Consider the following 13,384-nt stretch of genomic DNA (forward strand, 5'->3'; position numbering starts at 1 on the left):
GGGTCCCCTGGGAACTGAATGCCTTATTGGTCCTAGAGAATCCCACGGATAAGACCAAAGGGAAAAAGAAAAGCCATCTCCTATAGAGAACGGAAATGCTCTCATGATAAATGGCCAGAATTTTAGTAATCGTCTCCAACTGCAAGAATCAGACTGGAAAATAGTCAAATTCTAAGTGCAATGCTGTAAACTGTGCCTCCTTGATGCGGAACAAGGATACAATTGTTAATTCATATTTATTTTATGTTATTAATTAAGAATAGATTTGAGAGTATAGTGCACTTCGTGTACTTACATTTTGGCTGTCAGATCGCTTGGGATATTGACATTCAAAAAATCTCACTTGCAATACCGGATATCAAAACTAATTGCAAAATACGTTATTCCGTCAATTATTTCTAAAGCCGTGTATTTTTCGAGGGCATTTTAGACTTTTTGTTGCTTGACCATTTAACAGGGGTGACTTGAACTTTATATTAATTTAAAGTTCTATTTACATTGTTATCTTCTCAGTTCACCCAAATTTGCAGTGGAATCTCTAGCGTGCATGCATATAATATTCATTGTTCTTAACAATGGAAATGAATGAAAAATGTCAAACTTTGCAGGTGGTAAGATACAATTATACTGCAGAAGAGCGGAAAGCCCTGGTTGAACTTGTGAGCTATATCAAGAGCATTGGATCCCTGGTGCAGCGGTCTGACACCTTAGTAGCTGATGCATTATGGGAAACTATACATTCAGAAGTTCAGGATTTTGTGCAAAATACATTAGCAACTATGTTGCGTACAACATTTCGGAAGAAGAAGGATCTGTCCCGGTGAGTATTTTGTAATGTTTGTAAGCAGTGATGCAGCACAAACTGCAAAGATGATTATTTGAATTCAAAAGATAATATTATGTTTTTTTTGCTAATTGATTACACACGCACACACCAGAAGTCAAACTCTTAACCTCCCGCAAGGGGGACAAGATTTCAACCACTGCACAAACCTTTGTTGGCTTTATGTTATGTTACAATATCATATATTTAAACTTATAGAATTTTAGTTTTTTATGCAAAATATATATTATTTAAAATTATATTATGTATTAAAACTTTTGAGGATAAAGAGCATCTACTTGACACGGTAACTTCTCTACCCAAGTGCCTTTTATTTCTTAACTTTTCCTTTTTGCAAATCCATCTGTACGAACGGAAAGATTACGTATAATTTAAAGTTCAGTAGAAATATATATTGTATTAAATGCAATTTGAAAAACAGTAGGATATACACTGTAAGCCGTTGCATACTCATTGGAAATGGTGAATATTTACTATGTGCATAATCTATCCATTGCATGGACGGATCTGACGAAAAAGTTGTTGAAGACATGATTTTAAGGCACTGGGTAGAACTACCTTTACCATGTTTCAGTTGTATGCATGAAATATAAGGATCAGTTACATTGTAAACGATGTGTGGTGACAATATTTTGTCCTGGCGAGACATTAGCATCTTTTCTTGAGTTGGCTCCCTGATAACCGTGTCATCCCCACACGGATGTTCATATTTTCATGTACAGTATATTTTGTGCAGGTATTGTAAGTGTATTGATCCTACAACTACCATATTTGGACGGGGTATTTCTACGTAGGATAATTTAGTTACCATGTCAAGGGTCTGTTTGGCATTGCAATCCTAGATTCAAAAAGCAAAAGGAGCTTTCCAGATTTTTGGTAAACCACAACGGCTTTACCATATAAGTTGAGAAAATTGCTTCCAAGATAGGCCACAATTTGTAGTTTTTCAGAGAGCAGGTCACAAACTGGGAGAACAGCTGATATATACTTTCTCAGAAAAAAATAATTTAAATAATTAATCATCAAGATTAATTAGGAAAGAAACTATGTGACCTCTTTTGGCGATCAACTTAGAACATCCTTATTTATTTACCAAATACTTGTCAGCTTTTTCCATGGCACTTTCATGTACAGGACTTTTACCCACAGCAGGGTGGGTATAGCAATGCCAAACGCACCCTAAGAAAGTGTTGCATCAAATTATTTGAGATATTTTTTGGCTCCTTTACGCATATTTGTACTGAGTCTGACTGCTATTATTCAGGATCATTTCTGATATGCGGACACTTTCAGCAGACTGGATGGCAAATACTAGCAGGCCTGAATTGGAGTTGCAATCAATGCAGCGTGAAGGGGAAGAGAGCAAAGGGCTCATATTTTATCCGAGGGCTGTAGCACCAACAACAGCTCAGGTTTTTCTGCTTCACCTGTATTGCTCGTTTTCATTTTTATCTTCTCTGCCTCTGTATGGAAAGAAGTTGCTTTATTTATTTAATTATGTTTTAGCAATTTCCACAGATTGAGAAACACTCTACTTTCTTGCTAATCCTAATTGTTTTCTTGTATACTTTAAATATAATTTCTAAAACTACTGTACAATCTGAGACACATTGTATGTTCTTTCAGATTTTAGACAGAAATTCTTGGTCCTTATCACTTTCTTAATAATTTATGAGCGTTGTTAACGGAAAAGGAATATGAGGCATTTGTTAATAATATAAAAGAAGCTTATTTTATGTATCCATACTAGGCATTATGTATCTTTATCTAATAATCACACACATGTTTTGAGCCCCCAAATCTGATACTGCCTCTGCTCTATTTTAAGTGCTCTGTAGAAACTCGCACTTTTCTTTGCTCCAAATTCTAGTTTTATAATATTTTCCTGGGGAAAACATACATATAAATAAAATATAGTAATTGTCGTATTTCCTGACCTGCTATGATTACTAATCATTCCTAGGTTGGCATATAGCGTAAGAGTGGGCGGTTTCTGGTGGCAGAAATCTGACCAGAAATTTCCACCATAACCTGGATGTTAATGTGGAAAATCCATATGCACATATTGCAATATTATTATGTGAATTACTTCTCAGGTGAGGGCTAGTAGTTTCTGTTGAATTGTACTTAAGATAGAGAAGTTTTCCCCAAATGTGCTCATTGTGTTACTAAAATGGAATATATCCGTGTCTGAGTGTTTTCCAGAATTACAGTTTGCAAAAGCGCAAATAATGATAAAAAAATTGAGTAGATTGGTCTTCACGTTTACTGCTAAAAAAACATCTAGCACTAGCATCAAATTAGATTTTATTTATTGCATCGTTTGTTGCAGATGTATTATTCTATCACATTTTTCTTCAGATATAGCTTTACTTGCCACAGTAGAATACTTTATTTCAAAAAGTACAAGTAGGATCTTCCAGAGTCAAATTGCATAAAGGGGGAAAATCCTAACTGTTTACATTTATCAGCATGCATCAGTTAGTAAATCCAGGCACATTTTGATGGGGACTGGGGGTTATGCTGCATCAAATTTGTTATCTTAATATTCAGAATAGGTGCATTAACTTCCTTGACTTTAAAAGAAAAGATAGGAAAGAAAATGAGATAAATATTCCAATATCTGGATGTGGATTATTACTAGAAAAGAAAGAAACAGACTAGCTATACTATATTTGTTAAAATATCTCTAATCTCACCTCCTTTGGGTTGCCACAAATTATAATGATGGTTGTAATTAAATTTTCTTAAGAATTTGAGGCCAAAAAAACAAACGAAGTATGTGGGACTCATTTCTCCTATTATGTCAGTAACACTTGGTTTCATTGTTCTTTGTTTCTTTCAGATTCATTGCTTGCAGTTTCTTATATATGAGGCAGTATCTGGCGGTAACATGAGAAAACCTGGTGGACTTTTTGGAAATGCTGCATCCGAAATCCCTGCAAATGATTTAAAACAATTAGAAACCTTCTTTTACAAGCTTAGTTTTTTTCTACACATGTTAGACTATACAGGTTTGCTGATATTTCAATATAATATTTTCAATTTGATTTTTTTCTGTAAATGTGATCTTTACTTAGTTTTATAACAAATGATCTCAGCCAGAGTCTAACCTTTTTTCTTAGACCAAATATCTATGTTTATTCTTGTACCCTGATGTTTACACGTTTATGAATGTCTTAGATCTTCTCTTCCTTTCCTCGACTCAGGTAATGATAACATTTTTGTAGGACTTACCTCCAAGAGAAACTACTTTGGCACCATAATCTTCTGAGAGAAATTAAATTGTCTGCTCATGTTGGCAGCGATCGTGATTGAGAATCTTAAAACAGCTCTAAATTAATCGAGAAGCTCACGTTATATGTCGAGATTCACCAAGTGATCTGTTGGTGTACTAGATCTGTGGATTGGGTGCTGTTGTATAGTACACGTAAAAGGATTAGGATACCAAGACATAATTTTTCTACCTTTGTACAAGTCGTTTCTTTTTGTGATGCAAAGTTCTAGTTTGCAATGATTCTATATCAACCCCTAGTATTGTAGTCTAGTTGATACTCTTCCCTTGGTAAAAGAAGGTCGAGGGTTCGAACCTCAGTAAAGATAGGGCGGGTTAGTTACTCACATGTAATTGACCATTACCAATAATAGAAAAATAAAAAAAGAGAAAAAAATGGAATGATTTTATTTCATATTTCACTATTCTCAGAAAAGAAGAAAAAAGAAACAGCCAGAGTTCGAGCTCTAAAACGATAGCTACAAGAACAATTACTGTAATCAAGTGATTGCTCTTCATTGTTTTTCCCCACATGTTTCTTTACTGTCTCCTTTATAAGTAGCCAAAAAGGTCTTACAATTATTCATCCTATCCATAATTTACATATGCCTCATATTCATGACTAATGACATCATGATAATGCTATTTGCAGTAACTATAACAACTTTGACGGATCTTGGTTTCCTTTGGTTTAGAGAGTTCTACTTGGAATCGTCTCGTGTTATTCAGGTAAATGGAATTGAACTGTTGATGTTATGTTTATTTTGAAATCTCAAAATAACTCTTTATTGTCACCCTTTGCACTTTAGCCATGTTTCTATACTGCACCAAGTGTCAGATGTTAAGAGTCTAAAGAGCTTCTCGTAGTGAATCTACTTCTCTTTTTTGAAAGTTGAAATTTTCCAAGTATGCGTTAACTTCAAAAAGACCTCAAATTTCCTTCTGGCGCATTGTTGTGACCCTTGGGAGCATAAGCCGTCAATACGTATCCTCTATAGATGGACTACTATTTATATGTTTCTTCTTTTTACTTAGTGAAATTTACCTATGACCTTGAACCTCAAGCAAAAAACACAAATTGCAGCATTGATGAAATTCCCAAAATAACAACAGTGGGGAGATGAATGTAATCTAGCCTAGGGATGCTTATTTAGTACAGAACATTTTCCTTGTGCCACTTTCCAACCTAATGGTGTTTGATAGTTTTCCTAATTAGTCCTACATCATTCTTTTAATTTTCTGCTCCAGAAATTGTTATCTTCTTGAGCAGCCATCAGCTATACACAAAAGCTTCTTTTCTTGCAATAAGATTATATAAATGAATTTTCCTGACATATGTATCATGTTTAGTGACTAGATGACCAGTTGAAATCTAGCATCTAGTTCACTAGTCACTCGAGCATTTCCTGCTTGAAACTTGTGTCTCTTATGTCCTTGTAGTCATGCCAGGATCGATTCACCGACTCCCCTTGAGGGAAGTATTCATGATAGATTTAAAGATGTTTTGGAGCAGTACATAAAGCTAGTAGGAAATTGCTTTCATTTTTGTTTTGTGTTATACAGTGGAATAGATTTATCACTTACAAGTGCTTGTTACTTTGTGATTCATATGTTAATTTCTTTCTTATGGCTTAGTTGGTACTAGTGAAATTTTAAGCAGTGTTAATAATATTTCTTGTAAATATATACGCATATGTTTCTTTTTAAGTAACTTGCTGATGATATTGTATGTTTTTGTTATCACGAGCTGCTTAGTTGTCCGACAGTTCTCCATCAACTAATTTGACTACTTATTACAATAAGCTTAGCATCTAAGACATATTTAATAATTACATTGAAATGTACCTTCACAAGTTTGTACCAGTTCTCCATGTTATTTGCTTAGTCCTAACTCGTCTTATCTTACTTCTCATCTGTACTATGTATTCTATCTCGTGTTCTGTTTCATCTGTTTTATATTAAATACTCTACTGTTGTTCTTTGACAGTTTCCCATTGAATGCTCCCTTCCCTGGATGCTAGTCGATTATGTGCTTGAGTCACATAATTCAGGTCTTTTTGAGAGTATACTGATGCCGTTTGATATCTATAATGATTCTGCTCAGCACGCGCTCGTAACTCTCAAGCAAAGATTCCTTTATGATGAAATTGAAGCAGAGGTATATGCCTATAATACTGATATTGTTATGGTATATACTGAACAATTCGTTTGAAAGTATATAATAATTTTTTGAGAATCTTGAATGCATGTTTTCACAATGTCTGTATATTATATATAGTAGACAATCTAGTATTAAATGGGATAGCAGAAGATTAGATTGTCAGACTCCTTATATAATATAGTAAAGGTTCACAGTCTAAGTGGTGTTAAAAAAACCACTAGAACGACTGAAGTATTATTTAGAAATAGTTTATATTGACTATTGAATAATACTTGTGTATATTGAACGGGATCGAAATAGTATATAATTCTTTCTTTTATTATGACAATAAAGAAGAACTAAGATTCTACGATATTCTTATTGCTTAGGTTCTTAATCCGGATATAGTGATTGACACTTGTATTTAATGCACATGCCTTGATTCATACAATAAGTAATTTATTTTAAACTGCGAATTAATGTATTGGGCAATGACATTATATACAAAGTGGGATATTGACTATAAAAGGAAACCGTCCGAAGAATATATTCAGGTGATGATGTGCTCTTCAAAGCTCATAAAGGTAATTGTGCTTTAGTCCTGCAGGCAAATATGTTCTTGCACAATTATAAGGTTGAGTGGATAATCAAGGATAAAAGATGTTCAGAAATTACTTTAATTAATGGACATGCGATATCTTAAACATGGGGAATTTAATAAGCAAATAATATGGAAGCCGAATTAAATAATTAATTTACGGAATTAGGAAAGATAGTGCAAATATTAATTCTTTAGTGGATTGAATTATTATTTAATGACATTGGGCTTGGCCCAGAATGTCATTGGGAGGCCCGACCTAATTATCCATGATCCCTACTGTAGCCTATAAATATTCTAATTCTCCTGAAGCCGATAACAAGGCGTGTGCGTGAGAACACGAGAACACAGAAATGAAAATAACATCCTAGGGTTTGAGAGAGGCAAACGTTTTTCTCAAGGAGCCAGCTAGGGTTTTGGATTTTCGGAGCATTAAGGAGAGGTAAATCTTGGGAGATCGAAGCCCACACTTCGTCCAAGGAGAATCGAGGAATACAGTAGAAGACGTGGATTTGAATCGCTTGCGCTGTAGCGATTAAGGTTAACGTTATGTTCGAACTCTCTATAGAAATTCATATCGTAAAACGCAGGGCCGAGATCCGTTGTCCTAACAAATATAGAATTGTGTTTTTGACAGTTAGATAAAATTTAAAGGCCTAATATGCCTAATTATGAAGTTTCACATTTGATCTGTTGTTTCAGTTCTCTATTACACATTATTACATGGTAAATGCATAAATTTTGAGCTACCGTTAGAAAATATTCATTAAATATAGTTCCAGAGTATTATACGAAAGCGGTGCTAGTTTGAATTTGACAAAGATATGCTACATTTTAATCCGAAAAGAGGATTTGTGACTTTGGAACTAGCAGAGGTTGAGCCTCGTGGAGAAGCTTCATACTCTAAAATATAGGATGAGAAACTTTAAATTGATAACCCATGCAACAAGGTAGACAACGTTAAAGTAACAAATAGGACTCAGTATCTTTGGATATCTATGGCATTAGTGTATTAGAGAGAAATTTAAAAGACCATGCTGTGAAGATCTGTTTTAAAAAAGTGTTGATTCTAAAATATTTAAAACTAGTTACCACCGGGTCAGATCTTGAATGGTTTAAGGTCGATCCATGACCAAATTATTTGGTTTTTTTAGGAAGCAGAACTTGGGTCACTTGTTGATTCCCCCTGTCGAGTACTCAGAGGAAGTACGGATTCTTCCATACTCCTAATTATAATTTTATTTTCACAATTTTCCGTCTATTTTTTTGTTAATTAACAACTTTCACAAAATCATGTATCAACATCTATGAGCATATACAAAAGTCTTTATGATCATATTCATTTTTGCATTAATAAGGATCCTCCACAAATACATGTAAACAAATGAATCTAATTATTTATTATTTAATATTTACTTTGTTATTTTGCTTTGTTTATAAAATAGGAAAGTAAGTAATTAGATAGTTATTATAAGACACACAAGCCAATCACTGGATACTTGTTGCCTTGTACAATTGTGTTTTTGATGAATAAATTACGCATTTTTAGTTATTTATGTCATTTTTGTTTTATTCAGATTAGATGAAAATAAACCATATTTAAGTATTTCAATTAGATTATGATGGATTGAAGTCCGACTGAGACAACCCTATTTATGTGTATAAGACACATCAAAATTGCTTAGCGTGGGACATCTTATAAGTTACCTATCTCTCATAAGTTCATAAGAACTTATTTTATAGTATTTGTCGATCCAACTTATAAGTATAATTTATAACTTTTAAGTTGGTCTGTTTGGAAACCTCCTTTTAAGGGGCTAATTATATTACAAGCCCGTAACTACTTATCTAAGAGTGTTTGTCGATCCACTACTTATATTATTTAGTATAAGTTGATAAGTTGAAAGTTGGTATCAACGTACCTTTTTCCATCTTATTTTTACTTTTTCTCTTTTTTTATTGTTAATTTTAATTTCTAACATATATGTTAAAAGTATTTTTCTAATTCAAAATTTATGAATTAAGATAATTATATTTAATAAGTATTTTTAATAATCTAATTTAATAAAAATTTCACTGACTTGTAAGTAAATTTTTCCAAAAACTTAGCTTATAATATTCATCTACTTATCACTTATACAACACTTGTTCATTTCAAGTCACAAGTTACTTATTTTAAGGTTTACCAAACGGGTTATTTTGTTAGTGATATTCTTTCTGAGTAGTTTTCTGCTTCCTTTGTAGGTTGATAATTGTTTTGATATATTTGTATTGAAGCTATCAGAATCTATTTTCACATACTACAAAAGCTGGGCTGCTAGGTATGCACTTCCCTTTAACTAACAACTTTGATTGTGATCTTGCATGACGGATTTTGAACTTGTGCAGCGAGTTGCTTGATCCATCATTCCTATTTGCACTGGATAACGGAGAAAAGTTTTCAGTTCAGCCTATGAAATTCACTACACTTTTAAAGATGACTAGGGTGAAGGTGAGCGAATTTTTTTCTGTTATCTTTTTTCTTTGAAAACTATCTTCCATACTTTCTATTATCAAGTTTTTCTCTTTTCTAGAGAATTCATGCCTATAAAATCTCATGCAGCAAGTGCGTTTCTCAAATATTATTTGTAGAAATATTCCCCTTGTTTAGGGATGCCACTCTTTCTATTTTTATAGCTTTATGCATAGCATTTTTAGTTTATGTATCAGAAAATGGTGTGAAAGGTCCACCATAGTTAACTTATCTAAGGTCACTTAAATAACTTTTGCACTTTGAATATTTATTAAATGATACAAACATATAAATTATACAAGATCATTCACATTTATAGAGACTTCATTTAAAAAATTAAAAGTAGTGGATTACCATTTTAACACTGTATATGCAGAAAACTAAATACATTGGTATACATGTATATGTAAAAATTCGTTTTTTTCAAGTCATCAAATTTATGTAAAAGTTATACATTCACTGATTATTTATCGTCTTTACATGTTGCAGTTGGATTTATCAAATATGACGTAAACACATTTTAAGTAGTGCTGAATTTTGAGCAATTTAACTAAGGTTACACTCTGTTCCAGCTCCACAATACTATATATGAAATATCGAAAGTTTCCCAAGTATGCTTGGGACCCCGTATCAAATTTGAAAGATATTCGTCGCCGTAAAGGGATTCTTTACAAAATAACTAGAACAAGTCACGATTTTTACGCTGGAAAAGTGTTTAGAACATCTATACTCTATATATCTGTCTGGGAGAGTGTTGTGGGTATCACTAATAAAGCGAGGTGTCTATACCTTCGTCAAAAAAAGTGCATTTTAATCTCAAATGTTAACTTTAGTTGATTATGTTTGGAATAATTGTCAAATGATTAATTTTGTGGAAAAAAAAGTTATGATTGAAGCTCCTTTACAAATGCTTTCTGGCTTTTAAGCTTAGTTTGTCATTGAGGTTCTGCTCCTTTTTTATTTTTATTGGTCATCACGTTTGATAGCTCTGGGAAAAAAATGTATATTTAGGCTGTTTTGATGGTAGTGACATGTATAATCTATTTTCGAATGATCTTGTATCTGTGCTATAAGTGATTTTTTGGTTGTCCAATTACCTGAAGAGTCAACTATACATAATCTTGAGGTTGCTCAATTACCTGAAAAGTAAAAACAGAGGCAGTAAATAATGTTTTGTGGTATCATGAGGTGATTAGGGCCATCATTGTTATAAGAATATTTTGATAAGGGTTTGTGTGTAACTTTTACATCATTGATCTTGATTGTAGTGAGAGATTGAGAGATTCCCAATTTTACACATCAGGCGATTCACAAGGACAAGTCTAGCGAAAAAATCTAGGAATAATTTTAGTTCCTTATTACATATGTTTGCATGCAGGATATGCCTTCCTGTTTGAGCTATTATAATCAACTATGCATGTTATATTAGAAAAGTCACATGTATTGTTGGTTTTCTGTATGGTGCCTGCTATTGGTAGTTCTGAAGTCATTCAATCAAGTTGAGTCATCAGCGATTGAGTAACAATTGTCCCTTAAACATTCAACTAGTCACTTATATCTGAGAAGTGATATCCTGTGTGTATGTTTTAACTTTTTATCGCCTCAATTACATTTTTACATAATTTTTTTTGACAAAATTAAAGTAATACTAGCAGGAGCTGGTCTTTGATAGGTAACATGTTCATTGCTGTCAGGGGTGTCAAGGTCTGGTGAATTTATAGGTCTTGAACACCTAGTCACCCACTTAGTACTTCTAGGAGTGGTGCTGGTCAGGCTGCCAGGAATGTTATTTTTTTAATGAAGTGGTGCTCGCTAGGTAATAGAAGATTCTTGTCGACAGACTTTTAAATTCAAACAACTAAGATGTCAATAAATTGATCATGTCAGTTATGATATTTGTGAATTTAGATTGATCTTTAAATAGTGTGTCTGTTTAGTAGTATTTTTGTAAAAACTATGTGTTTATATGAGTAATACAGAAATGAATATATACTATATGCAACTCAACCAGCTATATTATACAGAGGATTTTAAGTAAAAACGAACTAAGCCATCAGAGAATTAAGGCCAGTTAAAAATTGATGAGGGGAGAAGTAAAGGAAAAACAGAAATCTTTGATATTATCATGTCAGAGATTATTACAGGTACGGTACGGATGTAGAAAGCGAGTTGAATTTTCCTCTTTAATTTCCCACTCTTTTGCTCAATTTTAATTCAAGGTTCCATCTTACATGGTTCTGCTACTTCTGTTATGCATAAAGCTCATACCTACATTCCATGATCTCCAGCACTGATCTTTGCTCTTTAATCCCTTACATCTACTTCCCAATCTTCAATTTTCTTATTACTCCCTCCTTCCCTAATTAGTTGTCATGTTTGACTTTTGGGCTGTCAAATTGACCAAAGTTCGACTGAAATTTATAATTGAAAAAAATATAATTGATTGTCGTATGGTACTTCTAATCTATTAATATGCGATTTTCAAATTATTTTTTGAAATAGCAATTTTCAATTTTTTAAAATAATATAAGGATAGTTTAATTTTTTGTTCAAAAATTGGTCAATTTTACCACTGAAAATTCAAACAGGATTAACTAATTAGGGGTGGAGGGAGTACTAGTTAACAACTGTTGGGAAAAAAATTATCCAACCTCCAAAATTATATTCCAACAAGAACATGGTTGGTTTCGGGCTTTCAAACCAATATACCAAACTGATCCAAACCTTTGAGGCCAAACCTAGTCAAACCAATGCATTCCAAAATATGTGGTTTTACGAGATTGGCAGTCTGCACAATATTATATATGTTCTGAAGAGCAGTTTAGTTTTGTCAGGTTCGTTAATATAAATTCTATTTGCTAGTGTGCTATTGTAATATTATTTCTAGTGGACTCAACCCTTAATATCTTGATCTATTTGTATTTTGTTATCATATAATACGAACCATAAAATGTATTATACGGTATCTTATATTGTATCTATAAAATGTTGTGTGTGTTGTTTGAATAGTACTGCAATCGGTCTGATTGGCAAGTCTATTCCAACCAAACCAAACCGTCCCTGCTAAAATTGGTTTGGTTTAGCAGAGGCATGGGTAAATGATTAGGTGTAGCTTTTTTGCTCGGCCCTAGTTCTCTATTCAACAGTATAGAAATAAACTGGCCCCAATTTTTGGGTGTTCAATATCTCTCACTGACTTAGGGTGCAAGTTGACTGGCACTCTGGAAGCCAAGTCTAGAAACTGACTCATAAAAGTATGATTGGTAGTTTATTTTAATGTATGAGCTCCCGCCTTATTAATATGTTATCTTATTTATGATATGTACATTTGTTCTGTTCCATCTTATATTCATAGTAAAAGGTTCTTAGTTTTATGTAATTGCAATGTTCCTACTGCCTTAAAATTGTTATATTGTACCCTTTTCTGGAATTCTACTTATATACTTCTAGTATCTTTTAATGTCCAGCTGCACTAATTTTTATATGCCTTCCCCCCCCCCCCCCCCCCTTTTGGTGATTTTTCTTCACATGAATATTGTGTTTTAATTGTTTTAGTTACTTGGAAGGACAATTAACTTGAGGAGTCTATTAGCCGAGAGGATGAATAAGGTATTTAGAGAAAATATGGAGTTTCTGTTCGAGCGCTTCGAGTCCCAAGATCTGTGTGCTATTGTGGTATGTCTTCTCTCTCTCTCTCTCTCTCTGTCTCATATATATATATAATATAATATAATATAGAATATATTATATTATGTATATATTTATATGTTCATATTTATATATATATATATATACATGTTTGAGTTTATCACCATTATATGTTAATTACAGGAACTGGAAAAACTTCTGGATGTCTTACATCTTGCTCATGAGTTGCTATCTAAAGATCTTTCAATAGATTCTTTTAAACTCATGTTGAGCGAGACACAAGAGAACATTTCACCTGTTTCGTATTCTAGCCGTCTAGCATTGCAGGTATATGATATATTATCTCTATCCTTTTGAACCTATAGTTT

At 33.0% G+C, this 13,384-nt stretch overlaps 1 protein-coding gene across 3 annotated transcripts in view; it reads left to right on the plus strand.

Annotated features, from left to right (window-relative positions):
• The window catches only part of LOC141684620 (protein PIR), a 36,659-nt gene that overhangs the window by 15,012 nt on the left and 8,263 nt on the right, over positions 1–13,384 (plus strand). For all 3 annotated transcript variants that reach the window (XM_074489678.1, XM_074489679.1, XM_074489680.1), the window contains 9 exons: positions 609–820; positions 2,109–2,256; positions 3,690–3,858; positions 4,771–4,847; positions 6,106–6,276; positions 9,101–9,177; positions 9,245–9,347; positions 12,924–13,043; positions 13,200–13,343. In XM_074489678.1, the coding sequence (XP_074345779.1) occupies positions 609–820; positions 2,109–2,256; positions 3,690–3,858; positions 4,771–4,847; positions 6,106–6,276; positions 9,101–9,177; positions 9,245–9,347; positions 12,924–13,043; positions 13,200–13,343 (1,221 nt within the window). The remainder of the gene's footprint in view (positions 1–608; positions 821–2,108; positions 2,257–3,689; positions 3,859–4,770; positions 4,848–6,105; positions 6,277–9,100; positions 9,178–9,244; positions 9,348–12,923; positions 13,044–13,199; positions 13,344–13,384) is intronic.

This window comes from Apium graveolens, chromosome 9, assembly GCF_009905375.1.
Source record: "Apium graveolens cultivar Ventura chromosome 9, ASM990537v1, whole genome shotgun sequence".
NCBI lineage: Eukaryota > Viridiplantae > Streptophyta > Magnoliopsida > Apiales > Apiaceae > Apium > Apium graveolens.